The sequence below is a fragment of the Dermacentor albipictus genome, chromosome 1, assembly GCF_038994185.2.
Source record: "Dermacentor albipictus isolate Rhodes 1998 colony chromosome 1, USDA_Dalb.pri_finalv2, whole genome shotgun sequence".
NCBI lineage: Eukaryota > Metazoa > Arthropoda > Arachnida > Ixodida > Ixodidae > Dermacentor > Dermacentor albipictus.
Window position 1 is genome coordinate 41,492,724 of NC_091821.1, and position 17,517 is coordinate 41,510,240.

Sequence of the window (17,517 nt, forward strand, 5' to 3'; positions counted from 1 at the left end):
CTGACTGTGGAATTTATGGGCTTTTGTTTTTTTTATGTGTCACACAGGCAACTTTGTTAGCACTTTCATTGTTCATAAAATTGCACTGCCCTGGTAGCCACTGAAATCTTATGTTGTGGCCTCTGTGAATTTTCAAAAGCAGTCTACTAATGACACAACGCCATATGACGATGTGATTATGCAGGCATGAAGAGTGAGTGCATTTGATATTTGAACATAAATAGGATGAGATTTTATTTTTAACATTATTTGGTATACAGCTCCTAATGAATAGACCGAAAGAATGACTAGGTAGATCCAACTCCATGTTACTATCGTTTAACGTGCTCAGTTCATCCACTGCAGTGACTGCAGCACACAAGTTGCAAGGACCTAAGTGAGGGCTCCTCTGCACCCTCTGCGTACAGCCTCTCTGCTTCTCATTTTCTTCGCAGCAGCACACGAAACAGACATATTAAAGAAACGGAAGTAAAGATAGCCTGTGTGACAGGCTGGTGCGTGACATTGGCATTACGAGGCTCTTTGCATCCGAGGTAGTGCTTGTAAGCTAGCAGCTGTGCATGTTCCAATCACTGTTTTAGTGGCCTGGTAAATTTGCTTTCACTGGCCCTTTTTGGCTAAAACTGAATTCTGCAGAGAAAAAAAATATTGTCATACTTTCATTATATTTTCTTTTAATGTTTGTTTAAACTTTTAAAACTATACCTTAAATATAGGCATTCTAGAAACTATGCTTGATGCTTCAGTATGTCCGAGTCTGTTATGGGCTTAAGTTTTCACTTGCTCAAAGACCTTTCAAAATTTTTTTTTTTTACTTTCAGTTGGGTACACTGAAAAGAAAATTTGATGGTGTTACTTTTTATTTCTTGTTGTATGTGCAATCTGGTGTTCTTTTTCTTTTCTTCAGTCATATACTTGCATGCACCAAAACTTGCCGTATTCATTTTTTACTAACTAGCGCTGCATATAGCTGTAGCTCCATCATCCGAACAAAAGGTGGGAACTGTTCTTTCCTGATTAAAGGGGATCTTGGGTCTTGTGCTTACTTTTACTTTAGATTGTATGTACTTTTCGATACTTTGCCTGTCATTGTACCTTTACGTTTGACACCATGAGGCAAAGCAGGCAGAAAGTTGCAGCTGAGCGGAACACTCCGCATTAGGCAAAAGTATAGAAAGTTGGGCAAGTGTTACCGTACCAACTCTCCCAACTTTCTATCCTTTTGAATCATGTCACTGCGCATTAGCCTTGCTCACCCTAATGTAACACATGTAATGTGTTGGTAAGGTATTCAAGTACCTGCAGTGGCTTTCAAATATTGTCTGCATATTTTTCTGTCTCATATGCTAACGCTTGTGATACATTTTACAACATTAAGAGAGAGGCTGCTAGCAATCTTGTAAGCAACAGTGTGCTTCTCCTGTGCTGGCAGGTCACGGGAAAGGCGAAGAAGTCGTAGCCGGGAGAGACATCGCCGGAGTTCACCTGGTGGCAGGCGAGATGTCCGATGGCACTCACGAGATGGTTCTTCAAGGCAGCGTAGTTCACACCGAAGCCTGTCACATTCCCATTCACCGTCTTCCAAAGACCACCATCGTGACTCATCTCGCCCAAGGTCATCTAATTACAGTGGGGCTTCATCACTTTCCCACTCTTCACGAAGGCTAGATCGACATACAGACCGAAAACGTGACTACCATGAAGAGAGACGGAAGAAAGATGGAATTGAAGAGAAGGAGAAGAGGCGAAGCAAAGGCAGGAGTGCTTCAACAAAAACTAGCAGACAATCTCCAGAAGAAGGGTAAGCAACAAAAACAGTGCTGCACCTTTTTCGTTACAAAATGTGTACTGTTTGTGTGAGCAGAATCATGGGAACCGAGGGGCTCGATGTTTAGTAACAACCATATGAAGCCAGGAATGATGCCAAGAAAATCATAGAGGAAGTCAACTATTGTTCCATTTCTACTTTTGTTTCCATATTCGTTTATATTAAGGATATGAAACTTATGGCAATTTAAACTCTTTCCTTATTCCTGCATTTAAATTTTAAAAAGTTATGTAGATCCAACACACGTTAGAAAATAGTAAGCACGAAGTTGTGGGCTTGCTTCCGAGTCACTGAGGCTACATTCTCATGGAAGTGGAACGCACAAACGCTTGTGTATGTTAAAGGGTCCCTCACCAGCTCTGGCCATTTTGAGCTGACAAGCACAGAGCATACAATGCGCGATAATTATAGTGTCTGCAAAGTATTACATCGCTATGCGCCGCAAAAAGATCTGAAATTTTAAACCGAATAGTGTTTGCCCTTCTCCTCGCAGCTGCTTGCTCAAAGCCGGAGGGTCATGTACACGTGCTAGTGCGCCTACGTACACATGTTTGTGCTGGGACGTCACTTCTAGTGACATGTGACTTCGAGAATTATTGAAGGCAACATCTTCTATTTGTGTAATCTATTGCTTGAATAGATGAATTAAAGTTTAGAGAAATAATAAAACACACAAACCGAATGTCTGCGTGTTTTTGTTTTATTTCACATCGCAGCAAGAGAGATGTACGTCTGTTTCGTCTGCTTGGTCCCACGTCGCCCACTCGTGCATGTAGACACCAAAACTATGTCATTTTCTACCGTGTTCCAATGCATGATGATGCTCTGTGATCTGCTTGTGTCTGCCTCAATATTCGTGTAGCACTGACTTATACCGCTAGTCAGGTGTCCTCGTGCACAGTGCACAAATGAGACAGTTGCAACAGATTGCGCACGCCGCCGTCAGCAGAAGTGCCCCATCCCGCGAGGAGAAAAAAATAATGAAGGCAAGGCCCGTGATGTAAGTGTCACGTGATCCTTGATTTCCAGTATGGAAGAACACAGGGAAGGAATTTCGCTTGCGGAGGCTAGACAGGGCAAGTGGAGAGAGTGTCTCTCTCAGCAGTGGCGCTCGCCTCCTGAAATCATGGTTTCGCGGCACTCAAATATTTATATCTCTGCTATTAATTAACCGATATGAAAACTTTTTCCGGCAGAACCCTCCCTAGAGGACACGTAACAACTTCCAGCATATAACCGAGATTTGCTGTGTGGCCTGAGGGCCCCTTTAAAGGATTACTGATAGCGATTTTTTTTAACTTTTATGCTTTGATGAGTAATAATCAGGGAATGAAACAGTAAATTCTCCGACAATGCAAATAATTAGTGATAACAATCTTAATCATGATTATCTCTGGTGCAAGTTCAAAACGAGCACCAAAAATTGTAGCTAGCCAAACGCCACACCATTGTTGCGACTGACTGGACATGTTATCATGTGGGCTCACGAACTAGTGACGTTGAAGACCAAGCTTGTTGATTTGCCAGTCACAGCATTTGTCTTCTTTCCGCAAATGTGTTGCGCTATGTTGTCCACATCAAAATTATGGTTTTTGTCATTGTTAAGTGAGGTCGAGGATTTTGTCCAAACCAGAATCACTGCCATAGTGGATGTAGCAAACCATTTCCAATTAAGCCCACGTAGAGCAGCAACATGCTGATGGGTCAACAGTCATTGACTGGCAGAGAGGCGTCACAAGCACTAATTGTTCCAAGTGGAACTGGGAGACCATGTATTCCAGAGATATGGAGTGAAAGTGGAAAATGCACAAATATTACAGAGCAGCTATAGTGGAAAAGTATGCACTCACAAATTCATTGACACTGGTGTATTGGTGAGCTCTGTGTAACTGTACTGTAGGTGCTACCGTATGGCAGAGTATATTTAGTTTCTTAATATTCTATGTGAAAAGTATGCTATCTGTAAGTTTATTGGGGAGGACAGCAGCTACAGCATTGCTGTAGTGTTGCCAAGGCTTTTGACTGTTAACTAGCCAACTTCTGGTGTTGCCATTATCTCTGATATCTCGCTGCTCTTCATGCTGAAATGTGCGCATAAATATATTATTGGAAGCGGCAAATTCACCGTTGTGAACAATTAGGTGCACTGTTAAGAAAAATGCAACTGTTTAGATGTACTTTATAGTTTGCAAACTTTTTTGAATAACAACGATCGTGGCCTCAGGAGTGCTGCTACTTTATGTAAATGCAGTTAACTTCATTTAACATGAACAAGAAGAGTCTTTGAAATCTGTTTGTCTCCTAAATACAACTTAAAAGGTGTGCACTGAGTCTACAGGAAACCTAAAGGGTACATTCAACTGGTTCTTACTGTGCCCATACTCAAATTGAGATTCTAAATTTTGACCAGCCTAATAATTAGCATAAACCACACATACGTAACCAGTTGAATGTACCATAAGCAGAATTTTCTGAACTATTCAACTTATCAGAGAATTCTTTTTTTAACATAATTCACGTTAAAGGAGCACTTACATGAAAATATTGTGACCCGCCTTTTTTGCTTTTTAGAAAGCTCTTGACTCAATAATTATGGTGCAAAGCCTCCAATTCTTCAAAAGAGTCGCGAATGGTTACAACAATTTTGTGAGGCCCATTCAAAATGTGCTTTATGTGCAGTGCAGCTTTGCAGTGAAAAAGGAGACTATGTATTCACATCACTGAAAGTGGGGGTAGCAGTCACATGATAAAGTCTATGCTTGTTACAGCGGACCCGCGTACAACAGACTTTCAGATATAACGGACCATATTTCAACCTTAGTTTGTTCTGCCTATTTTATTATGCAACGAAGTTCGCTTTTAATGGACTGCGCTACAACAGACTATCGCCTGCAGCAGACAAAGTTAGCGGCAACTTTTTTCAAAATTGGCCGTACAAAATGTACTTTTGCCATGTTGACATGGGCTGACAACTGACTTGCGAGGGTATCGTGCGCGTGAGAGAGGAAGGTGGGGCGCGCCGTCTTCTTTTGCACATGAGGCACTGGGTGAGGCAAGGGAGACGGGGGTTTTACTCCGGCAACCGCTGCTTACAGTGCGGCTGCGGGGCTGCCCTATCTTGAAAGTGATCTGCGGTGTGAGCAAAGTGCGCGGCCGACACAGGCCTCATCTTCAAAGCGATCTGTCATGTGGACAAAGTGCGCCCAGTGCCAATAGCTTCGTATGCGCAGTGCATTTGACATTTAGTTCACATTGAAGCGAGAGGCAGCACGAAGATCAATTTACTCACTGCTACCGCACTTCCTCATTACAACATTTTGACAGCGAGTTTCCGCGGTCATTGAGCGAGATAAAACTGCTGTCCTTACTTGGTATAGCTGTCTACTAATTTGCTATCGCAATCGATTCGAGCAAAACTGAAAACTTTTTTAAAAATTTTTACTATGGACATTCGTCACTCACTTTTTGCAATAACGTTGTTAGACATCGCTGCCAACGTTTTGGATATTACGAACTTCAGATAAAACGGATGTTTCTTATCGGACTATTAAGGTCCGTTGTAACAACAGTGGACTGTATCACAAACAACTAAGGAATTTGCCAGTCAGTCTGATGCGATGGTTGAAGGCCATACAATGACCGTGTCACTGAAAAATGCCAAATGGGCCTTTCAGTTGTGCACTTCTCTTGGAACCGCAGGAGAACGCTGTCTTTCCTCTTGTTCAGTCGAGTGCTGAATGGGCATTCCACGCACTATGGGCGTTCAACACCACCATGCCCATAGTGCATGCATGTATGCATCAGTGTTGTCTGGTACCACAAGAGCGCCACATCTGGTTTCACTAACCTTAATAGGCTCCGTTTTGAAGTTTGAAGCCGTGTTACACTTGGAGAATGTTTTGAACTAGTAGTGTTAAAAGGTAACATAATTATTATATGTTGTGCTCTTGAGGAATTGAGGCCCCATAGCATAATTAGTGTGTTAACAATAAAAAAAAATGAAATATTTTTTTGTCAGGGCTTCTAGATTGATCATCTCAATGATTCTAAGCTTCGGTCATGCAATGTAGCAGAGTGCAGGATGTGGTATACAGTAGTAGCTACCTTGGTTTAATCTGTGTAGGACATTAGAGGTTGCAGGTTTCACTAATTTTAAAATGTGAATGTGTTATGACTATTGCTTATGTTTGCCATTTAGAAGGGCCTCAAAAGTGCCGGTTCTTTAAAATATGTTTTTATTGTTTCTTTTTTGTCCAGTGATCAGTCAGAAGATGAAATGTCTGCTAGTCAGGAACCTGAGCCAGATGACCCAGAGGAGGAAGATTATCTTTTGGAGTCTGCTCGCTGGATTCGTAGCAGTCCTGCAGAACTCTACTACCAAAGAGATGAAAAGGTATTCAACATAGTGTAGCCAGGGCCCGTATTCTGAAATATTCACATTCCGTGAAACTATCGTCTTGGCCACGCCTCCACAAATGGTGCGTGCAGATTGGTTGTTTTAGCAAAACCGGAAAATAAACAGCGCCATCTTGTAGTTCCGGCCTACATCATTTTAACGTCATGGTTTCGATGGCTGCTCTCAAAATATATTGAATAGACGAACACAACTTTTGGCGTTTGGTTAATGGTGGAGTGTAGTAGACATGAGAGGTGGTAGTTTATAGCAGTCTTCTTGGTGGCATCTTACACGCATTGTTTTGCTGCGATATTTGTTGAGTAATTTAAAATAAAATATTTCACACTCCCTTTTTCAATTTACTTTGCCTAAAGCAGCAGTAGCCAACCGTAGTCAGTCCGCAGAACCCGTACTGCGGCCAGTACACTCGAAAACAACACACCCGAGCCACTCTGCACTCGCACGGTGCGCTCTCTCATGCGAGGTCAAGCATTCAAGAGCGCGTGTTGGTAGTGCACACTGATGTCAGAGGTAAGCAGCCGCTTGAGTTATTGAACGTGACTATCGCGGAAGCCAAACATTTCAGAATACGGCCCCAGGGCTGAGGCATACTGATGATACATTTCCTGTGACATAGCTACTAGTGGGAACAAGACTACAGAAAAAAGGTGGGACAGGACGGAGCGCTGGACTTCAACTGGCAAGCTTGTCAAAGTCTAGCGCTCTGTCCTGTCCCATCTTTTTTCCGTAGTCTTGTTCGCGCTAGTAACTATGTCACAGCAAATGCATCAGCGCCAACTAGCCCAACTTTCTGCATTAATAGTGATGATAATCCTGATTGCATCTTTTTTTTTTCACCTTTCAATTGTCTGTGATTTAGTATGCATGTGTGTGTAATTTAGTTTATTATTATACAATATTATTATATAGGATGCATTTTAGTGAACACATTGTTTGGTTGGAGTGCCCTTTCGAGAGGTAAACAGCAAATGATCCCATGTCTTAGTATAGTGTGACACAGGGTGAGATAAACTATCTCTGCTTCATTTCATTTCGTATTCATCAGTCCTGGAACTGATGTTACTGGAGCATGGTTCAACCACAGTTTCACACTTCAGAAAGAGAAGTAGTTAATTTTTTTTAAATACTTCAGCTTCTTTAAAGGATGGCTTGCTGCAGGCATGAAATTGAAGAAAAGATTAATTCATACTGAGCCTGTGTGCTTTATTTTCTAATTCACAAAGAAAATAACTTTACTTCTTTCTTATTCTGGCTGAAAAGTTTGTAGTCATTTCTATTTTATAAGGTCCACTAATATATTAATTTAAATCAGGTAAACGCCTCTGCATTTTTTACACCACACATGTTACAGTTAATCTTAACATATATGCAATGCTAACTGTTAAATTTTATTTCACACATCTTGACTGAATCAAGCAATGTTCCATTTCAAATTCCATTGATCACCAGCAATTCTTCTCAGTGTTGTCTCTTTTTGAATATGTGCATTTTAATTATATAACATGGTATTTTCTTAATTATTGTTGCTGTGACTGACATGGTGACTGATGTGGGGATTGCTTTAACTTTTTTTTCCCCTGAGTTCTCTAATGTCTTTCACAGCCTTGTATAGCAGTGTCGACAATTTTTCTATGTGGTTCTGCTGTGGCTGCAGGTTTCAGGACTTGTGACAGGAACAGCCAAGCTACAGATCCTGCAGGATAAGTTCAGGCATGAGTTGGTGGAACGAGCAGCATGGGTGAAAAGCAAGCAAGAGCCATACAATCCTCCTCCTCGAAAGAACAAGCTCTGCAACCCCAAGTCACATCCCAGTGAGTTAACTTGCCAATCAATAGAAGCTTCACTGGTGGGAGCTGTAAGGATGTGTTTTGCAAGGTTTTGTTCAGTTTTAGAGGAGGATCGCATTTTTGGTACACAACATTCAGAAAAGCACACGGCATGGCACACTTTTTTGCTGTACAACATGCCTTACGCTAATAAATTTATTATTAACCTCGAACACAGACGAGCAACCTACTTTTGCATTGAAGCACAGTCTTGACTTCACGAAGTAAGTCAGCTTGAGCGTCTATGAAACGCGAAAGCCGACTTGGGCGTTTTAAAGTCTGCTTCTTGCTTCGGGCCGACTTCGTCAAGTCAAGTCCAAGCACAATTAAAGTTAGATCTCTGCATTCGGGGGTAAGACCAAAGCAGTCCTCGCTTTCTTGAATTATGTTGTCCTACATGTTATAAGCCCATTAAATTTGTAGTGCATCCTCATTCAATAGGATGCCGCTATGATAGTAGTTTTGTGTAGCGCATGCCTCTAGGCCCTTGTGTTTCAAGGGCTCTGGTGAGGCAGTAGTGCTCTAGCCAATTTTAGCATTTGACATATTTTGTGTATTGTGTCATTCTTTTGCAATGCATTTTAATGCTCGTACTACACGTCATCAGTCATTGCCATATCATTGCACATAGATCTTACGCAATTTACAGCAACTATTTTAGGCCCCCTTACAGCCATATCACATCAACTTCACAGAACTCATCAGTTCACTGCGAACTCATTAACACTAGCATGGTGCTCTTTGGCCACACCTGTTCTTGCGCCACTGAACATCACTCATTCATTCAAAAAACATTCTTGTTCACATTTTATATCATTAAACAGCATGAGTTGTATTTTAGTTTGGTCTCACTTCAGTAATGCCCCAGAATGAAAATTCTTTTTTTTTATGTATAAAATTGACTACTGCTAATTAATCTACTTAACGTACTCACATTGCGTTCATGCAGCAGTAGTTGAGCATTGCTAGCTGCATATGCATGAAACCTGTACTGTAACAAAGTTATTGTAAGTGTCCTTGAGTACTGAGAGCTGTGAAGAACTCGAGAGATTTCCAGTTGATCAGGTTGTTCCATCTGCAGTTGCTAACCCTGGTACAAGTGATTCTTCAAGCAACGAATCCGAATCGGATGATGACAACGCCATGGAGGAGCTAGAAGTAAAAAGAAAGCATCCATACCGATTGCATCAGGAACTGTGGTACAATGACCCTGGAGAGGTAAGCAGCTGCACTGTAGGAAGATAAACAATATTGTAAAGATTACCTCAGCATAGTCGCGTGTGAGCATAGTATAATGGCTCATTTATAATTGGCAAATAGTTATTTACCACTAATCACAAAAGTATGGTGACACTTAATTTAAACACGAGAGCAAATGCAGGTAGAAAAAATGTTCAGCTTAATGACGGTTTACTGTATTATTTTTCTTGCAGATGAATGACGGTCCTTTGTGCCGATGCAGTGCTAAGGCGCAGCGATCAGGTATTCGGCATGGAATTTATCCTGGTGAGGAGCCACTCACTCCCTGTGACCCCAACACTAACAACATTGGACGCCTGCACCATTATCGTATTGTGGTCACTCCTCGTACAAATTTCACTGTGAGTGTGGCAGTGAGCCGCTTGCTTCTCTGGCTAGTATTTGTGCAGCTTGTTACTGTGTCATTATTTCTCCAAAATTTACCCATTGTGAACCCCCTGATGCCTTGACAGATCATTTAGGGACCTTCCCCTTGGCTATACCTCATCTCATTAGTTCCCTGCAGCACTGTGGAGGCTATGAACATTGCTAGTCAGTGTGGAGGGTGAATGCCATCGAAAACATTTTCATTGATGCCATGCCTTCTGCTTGTCTGCTTGAGGCATGATAACACTTGGCTGACATGACACAGATGCTTACATCACAATGACGTTGACAGTCAGCTGACCAGTTGGCAGATTGCTGAAAGATCATTTTGCCATACTAGGCAGAGAGTGATGCCGGTACGTCCGATCACCTTAAGTTGCCGTAGTACCTTTGTGTCGATGACACCAACAAAACTAGCCTGCCGACCCTCATTGATCTGGTCTTTGTACCATCAGCTGCTGAGCAAAAACGTTCCACTGTCAGCATGATTGCCACACTAACTCCACTTGTATGTATATTCCATTCAGGCACAAAAAATGAGGCATCAAAAGTAAAAGCACTGATGAAAATAATGATATGCAGAATGTGTCACATACATCGTGAAACACTTCGTATTTTCCCTGTGCTGCAAATTTGAATAGTATGTGTAAAGTGTATTAGCAAAATGAGTTGGAAGGAAAACGGCTGGTTGTAAGATCTGGTGTCAGTATACTGTCATTAGCAGGTTAACTTTCATTTATGTTTTGCATCTGGCATATTTTTCAAGTGAGGGGATAGATGCTTTTCAAGTGGCTGGATAGATGTTTTTCAAGTATGCTAGACATGAAATAGTTGATGTTCTCATATCTTACATTCCTGTAGAGAGTTCTTGCATGGAGTCCACATTCTGTAAACTTGACAAAACTCACTGAAATTGAAAATCCTTGATGCATTCTGCATCTGCACGGTGTTCATAATTCTGAAGATGCGAGAAATGTGCTGAAACTAAATTTTGAATGAGTAGAATTACAGTCGAACCCCACTACAACGAATGCCGCTTCAGCGAAATTTTCGCTTCAACAGAATATTTCCAATTCCCCGTCAGCTAGCCATAGAAGTCAATGCAAAAAAGTTATCGCTTCAACGAAATTTTCGCTCGGTAGAGCTGGGCTTTAAAATTTGTTTTGCGATAAAATAACCATAACGCCAATCATCTCCAATTTTTCGTACACCCACGCTGCTTAGGTTCACTGAAAGCGTGTGCCCACTGCACCATCGCCGATAAACAAACTCGTGGACGGGCACCATTGTTTCGTGGTGATGACGATGTGTCTAGCCGCCTTGCGACAAGGCACAGGTCCACTTTGCCAAGCGGGAGCCACAGCCAATCCGTATCCATCCTAGGTCACGCGATCACGCGATTGCTGGCCTAACGCAGCGACGCAGATTTTCATTTGTGCTTGTGCGCTCAGCCAGCATGGCGACAAAGCGGAAGTTTCCTTCTTTGGAGGTGGAGGCGCAAATCATCAGCGAGGCTTCAAGCGGCAGAAAGAAAGGAGACATTGCAGCAGAGTTTGGCATCTCCAACAGCACGCTGTCGACAATTTTGAAGTCGAAGGAGGCGATCACCAGTGCTTTTTCTGCGGGGACGTCCGCCAAACTGAAGAAGTTGACTCAAGCTGCACACGAGGATTTTGAGAAAGCGTTGTTTACATGGTTCCTCAACATGCGTGCCAAGAAAATGCCAATCAGCGGAAACGTGCTGCAGCAAAATGCCCTGAAATATGCTTGCATGCTCGGCATCAACGATTTTAAGCCAAGCACAGGTTGGCTGACCCACTTCAAGGCCCAACACGACATCGTTGCGAAAGTGTTGTGTGGTGAATCTGCTGCTTCAGACGCCAATGGTGCAGCGACTTGAGCGTCATCTGCTTTGCCGGACATAATGAAAGAATAGGCCCCGTCCGACATCTAGTACCATGCAGATGAGATGGGGCTCTTCTGAGCTGCTGCCCACAAAGACACTAGATATGAAGGGCCAACCATGCAGCAGAAGAAAGCACAGCAAGAAGCATGTGACTCTGCTGCTCTGCACTAACATGGATAGTGGCAATGACAAGCGCTGCCCATTCGTTATCAGCAAGAGCGCGAGGCCTCGCTGCTTCAAAAGCGTTAAGCGCTTGCCGGTAAGTTATTTAGCAAACAAGACATCCTGGATGACGCGGGCCATCTTCCGTGATTGGATCATAGCTTTCCACCGCGTTATGAAGGTCCGAAACCGCAAGGCGTGCTTGCTTATTGACAATTGCTCAGCGCATAATGTTTAGGACGCTGAGTTGGAAAATGTGGAAGTTGACTTCTTCCCCCCAAACTGCACCGCTTTGATTCAGCCGTTACACCTAGGCATCATTCACAGTGTGAAAAGTGCATATCGGCAGCATTTGATTCAGTGACTGTTGCTGAATGTTGACACCAGGCAGGGGACCAAACTGGACTTGTTCATGGCCCTACAAATGATTGCTGTGGCGTAGATGGCAACCCGGCACAGCATAATTGAAAATTGCTTTGCGCACGCCGGCTTTAAGCCTGAGGCTGAAGTGACAGCCAGCTTAACAACGGACGAGGAAGACGATCGTTTTGGAGTGGAACCACCCTCTACAGAATTCACTGCGGCAAGGGCACCCCTTCGAGACACCAGAAATGTACCAACGGACGTCAGCATAGATGAGTACATCGCCGTTGACGCGGACGTAATTGTTCATGAAGAGTTGAACGACGAGCCTATTATTGAAGAGGTTCACCATAACATGTCGTTCGATGGTGAAAGTGATGCACAAGATGCATCAGCCCCGCCTCTGGCACTTGGTGTAATGGACGTTTTTGACGTCATTCGTAATTTCATGGGCGTCCACGATGACGACTTCGCAATGCAGCTGCTGACCGAGTACAAACATTGCACCACGGCGATGATGACCAAAGGATGGAGGCAAACAAAGATGACCGACTTTTTTCGGAAATGAGTGATGTTTTTGAGTGTGTAGTCAAATCTGACAGTGTTTTGGGTCAGATTTCGCCACAACAAAAGGTAACCAACTTTTTTCTGAAATAAATGACGTTTGTGAGTGTGTAGTGAAATTTGAAAGTGTTTTGGGGCAAATTTCGCCACAATGAAATTTTCGCTTCAACAAACTTTTTTGCCCATCCCGTGAGTTTCTTTGTAGCGAGGTTCGACTGTAATTGGCACCTGTAGCTCACGCCATTTATAACATAAATGCTTACAGTGCAGGACCAGGCAAATTGGGGTGTCGTCAGACTTCCTTAGTGAATTGTAAAGCTGTGATTTGGTCATTTTAGGTGCTTTGCTACGTAGCTCAGTTCACTAGCAATTACATGTTATGGTGCTTTTCGAGAAAGGATCAGGTTTGACTCAGTTTTTTGAAAAATGACTTGCAATTCAAAAAGAGTGAAAAATGAGGATTCACTTAAAAACGGGCACGTTACTTGCAGTCTAAGGTTAGTGATGCAGGTAATATTGCAAGATGGAAATAGAGGTGCCATCATCAATGGATGGAATAAAAGGCATTACAGGTGACAAGTTTTGTTCATGTGGAAGATGCAACTTAACACAGGCCATCAAAAATTTCCTAATAACCTTCTTGCTCAGTCTTTCAACAACCGTTTATCCCAATTTAAATGTTTTCGGGGTGCATGTGTAAAAAAAATAGTAAAGGATGTCGATGCAGCTCAGTGTTGAAATCCTGCATCCTGTACATTGCGCATGTGCCACGATGCATTGCGCATGTACTCCAGTCCACATTGCACTTGTAGGCATTAATGATATTTTCTTTGTTTGTGATATCTATGATAAGTAAAGTTTTGTCTCTAACCTCATAGCTCTTCTTGAGGACCTATCAACCCTTTTCACGCAGCAGCTCTAGAGGAACGAGATTGCGCTTTCGACGCCATCATGTTCCCTCAACAAAAGCTCACAAATATAAAACTATTACTGCTTCTGCCCTGCTACTGTGTGATCAGCTGTCGGAAATGCGATTGGGTGTTCGCTAATGCACTGTGCTCCATTATTTCTGCAAAATGTTGAGCCATAGAGGGTAGAAACATGCAGCAATTAACTGCAAAAATACTGACTGGCATATTAAGGAACGAAATCAGTCTGTGGTACCAAGTCCATGGACTGCAGCTGCTTAAGGACTGTGTTGCCAGCCGCCTTTCGTGATACACCTTTTTTCTTGCGAATAAAAAATATTGCTCATCTACCTGCCTTTTATCGTTAACCTCCAAAGAACGGACTTCAACCCCGGAACGTCGGCAAGAGTGAGTAATGCTCGTTACATAGGGAGTAGTGCTGCTTCTCGACATAGTAAAACCTTTTTCCGCGTTATCCACGCACATCCACCCTAACTCACACGCATATTTATGCTGACTATATCACCCACATATTGCAAGTAAGTGAATGGGCCAACATTTGAATCAATGCACCGAATGCATGGGTGATGGCAACTACACTGGCAGCACACTGTTTGAAGCTGAACGTTTCATGACGGTTCACAGTCGGCGAGTGACTAGCTATAATACGTCCTTGCTATAAATGTACAGAACATCTATGTTCCAAGCTTTTATGCACAGCAAGAATAAACCTATCACAACTGAGCGCACACGGGAGTGATTAAGCAGAAAATAAACAGCACATAGTGAACTTTATGGAGTAGGAAGCATAAGAAGCCTTTGCTTCAAATTGTTTGCCAAATAAAGAACGACACCTAAAACACGCTAATCCTGATTTAATTCATAAGCGGAATAGTTAGACAGCTTGGAATACATTTGTAGCCCCGCTTTTAGTACAAGCACCATATATGCTGCTCGTGCCATTTAGACAATGTGTAATGAGCTCCAAAAATGCTTAAGTGTCCTTTAAAGCTGTGGCCATAACTTCGTGCCATCCGTCCCATCGCTGTCTACAATATCCACCGAAACAGAGGTTTGTTGAGCCACATCAGTGTCATGGACATCCATTGTAAACACGGAGGCAGTTGAGGCAAGTAATGAAGTGTCACCGTATTATCAAACATGGCGGCACCCACATGATCACCATAAAAAGGGTCTACAGCACTGTGTGGGCTACATTCCTAGAAACACTGCTCTTTCTTTGTAAGTCCATGCTTTGATTTGCTGGTTACGGAATTCTTGTCCTTCACTCAAATAATATTATGCCCCTCTAAATGAGCTCAACAGTGGTTGTTGTAGTCTCAAACTGGTTTATACTGTGGTTAATTCATTTGTATTTTTTTAGTAAATGCTAAACCAAACATTTGATTACAATGATAATAATACCTTCTTCAAAGCCACAGCTTTGCTTGGTATTAACCCTTGTAGTTAATTTTCTTACTGTGTTATTGTTTCCTCCCATCCTTTTTCTGTTTCTTCTAACAGATGAAGTGTCCGACCACCATTAAGCACGATGGACATGAATTTGCATTTGAGGGCTTCTCTCTGCTTTCGCACTGGCCACTTCCGAAGCTGCCTACGTGCCGAGTGATCAGATTTAACATTGAGTATGCAGTACTCTACCTAGAAGAGCAGATGCCTGAGAACTTTACTGTTGAAGGCCTTGAGCTCTTTACACGTTACCTGTTCTTCGAAGTACTTGAGATGCTTGACCTCGATTGGCATGCACATGGAGATAAGGATGGGTGCCCTCGATTCCACTTCATGCCTCGCTTTGCACGAAAATTAGAAGGTGAGTGCAGGTTGTGTTGTTCAGTTTAGTATTTGCTTAAGGATACCTTAGTGAGTGTATAGACCTTGTGCAAAACCTGCTGCCATCTATCAGAAGCCTTGTACGATTACACCATGTTCAAGAAGAGCTGCTAGAGTGTGGCCAGCAGCAGCTGCGCGTCCTGCACCTTATTTTTGCATTATCTGCACGTAAATTTCTCTCATTGTGTCATAATGCACACTAAATTTATAGAAGAATGCTTTACCTAAAACGAACAATGAGGTTATCATATAAACTTTTATATTTCATAGGCTGTAACTTGAGAGGCAAATGTGGCATCACATGATTTGTTTTACATATGTTGTATTATTGGTTTATGAGGACACTCTGTTGGTGAGAATTTTTTTTTAAGAAATAATGTTCCTCTTCTAGTATCCTTTTTCATGAAGATCATTTTAATCTTACCTACATGCTTGAAAGTGAAAAAAATATTTTGTGCTCTCTTAAAAAGTGTTAATTTTGCCTCATGCCAACAGTCATAACCTTCAATCAAATTGATGTATCCCATAATGCTTTGGCATTTCAAATTCAAATTAATTTTATTTCCCTGAAATGGTCTGGAGGATGGAGGCCCAGGCAGCCGTTACATGGCATGGGCAGCATTGCATTTATAATAAAAAAAATTGGAGGACGCTTAAGCTTCGCCTTCAAAAGTGGAACGCGATAGCGTTATCGCACCCCGTTCGCACCGCCAACTCAAACGATCTACACGAGCCAAACGTCACGATCGGCGTGGGCCGGGCCGCGACGCGCCATGAAGGCGGATGTGATCATGGGGCGAGTGGCGCGCCACGTGCCAGGGCAGCGCTGTACATTGCGAAGAGGGGGTCTTCTTTGTTTGCCGCAAGATGGCTCTGCACATGTGCAGAAGAAAAGTAGCGGAAATGTACTTCGCTACTCGTGAAACTGCGACTTCTGTAATTTACATGGTCATAATTACCGATATACACCGCAGTATAATGTTCTACGGCATGTTTCTAAGGCAACACTGCATTCACTAGAGGCGATTTTGTCCAGTTTTGAACGATCGAACTCGGTGGCTGAGTGGTAGCGTCTCCGTCTCACACTCCGGAGACCCTGGTTCGATACCCACCAGCCGATCTTGCAAGATGTTTTTTTATATATGAAGTGCCTTCTGGGATTTATCGCTCACGGCTGACGCCGATGACACCGGCTTTTCTGCGACGCGAGCTCCTTAACGCTGTCGCGTTAATATATGCATTAATGTATTCATCACATTTTGGAGAGTAACAGAAAAAATTAAGCTGCGCCAGAGGCCAATCGACAGGAATGACAATGTATATTTGCTGAGTACAGTTCCACAGACAGATAGATTACTTTGGTGTTAGAATAAGACAAAAAAATTATATTTATGCAGGGCTGCCACAAAGATATGCAATGAACTTGAGTAAAATCTATCTGACAGTTGTTTGGACAATTATTCTTGAAAGGCTGAACCCTTTAAAAAGAATGGTCTCCGATTCACGCTGTTTAGGTAGTTGGACAGTGAAGCTGTATATGACAACTAGAACGAGTACCCATTGCGGCGTAGGTTGAAATGATTCATTATGCGACATTCACTTGTACTTTACCTAATTATTAGCCTAAGACGTTTCAACGGCCTGCGACTTGGCTTGCACCTATACTTCGTGCACCTACAAACAGTGAACCAGAGAGAAGAGAAATTCGCCACGCCTCGTATGCACGCGGCTCTTCAGAAGTCCTCACTATATGTGGCTTTCGCATAGCACTGTCAGAACACAAATCAGTTGCTTGGCGGGTTCTTTTACGTACGAAAGTGTAGTTACGTCACTCCTTGCTTCTTATGCTACAGTCAAACTGCCGTCGCCGTGGCAGCTTGCACAACAGTAATCTTTACAGGGAAACATATGCAGGGAACTCTATGTGCTTCGTATGCATGTAGGTGCCGGAACACCTTTTTATCGATTATGGGGTTCGGATGCTTCTTTTGGGCTTGTTCTTTATAGAAACGTTGTGGGGTCTGATGTGGGATTCTCACACCGTACTCTTGGGACAAAGGAACGAC

The 17,517-nt window shown here is 42.7% G+C and overlaps 1 protein-coding gene across 4 annotated transcripts in view; it reads left to right on the forward strand.

The window, feature by feature from the left end:
• Positions 1 to 17,517, forward strand: part of drosha (ribonuclease 3 drosha) — a 213,848-nt gene that overhangs the window by 22,141 nt on the left and 174,190 nt on the right. For all 4 annotated transcript variants that reach the window (XM_065438063.2, XM_065438068.2, XM_065438088.2 and 1 more), the window contains exons 6-11: positions 1,433 to 1,801; positions 6,086 to 6,221; positions 7,900 to 8,056; positions 9,153 to 9,289; positions 9,505 to 9,672; positions 15,125 to 15,431. In XM_065438063.2, coding sequence (XP_065294135.1) covers positions 1,433 to 1,801; positions 6,086 to 6,221; positions 7,900 to 8,056; positions 9,153 to 9,289; positions 9,505 to 9,672; positions 15,125 to 15,431 — 1,274 coding nt within the window. The remainder of the gene's footprint in view (positions 1 to 1,432; positions 1,802 to 6,085; positions 6,222 to 7,899; positions 8,057 to 9,152; positions 9,290 to 9,504; positions 9,673 to 15,124; positions 15,432 to 17,517) is intronic.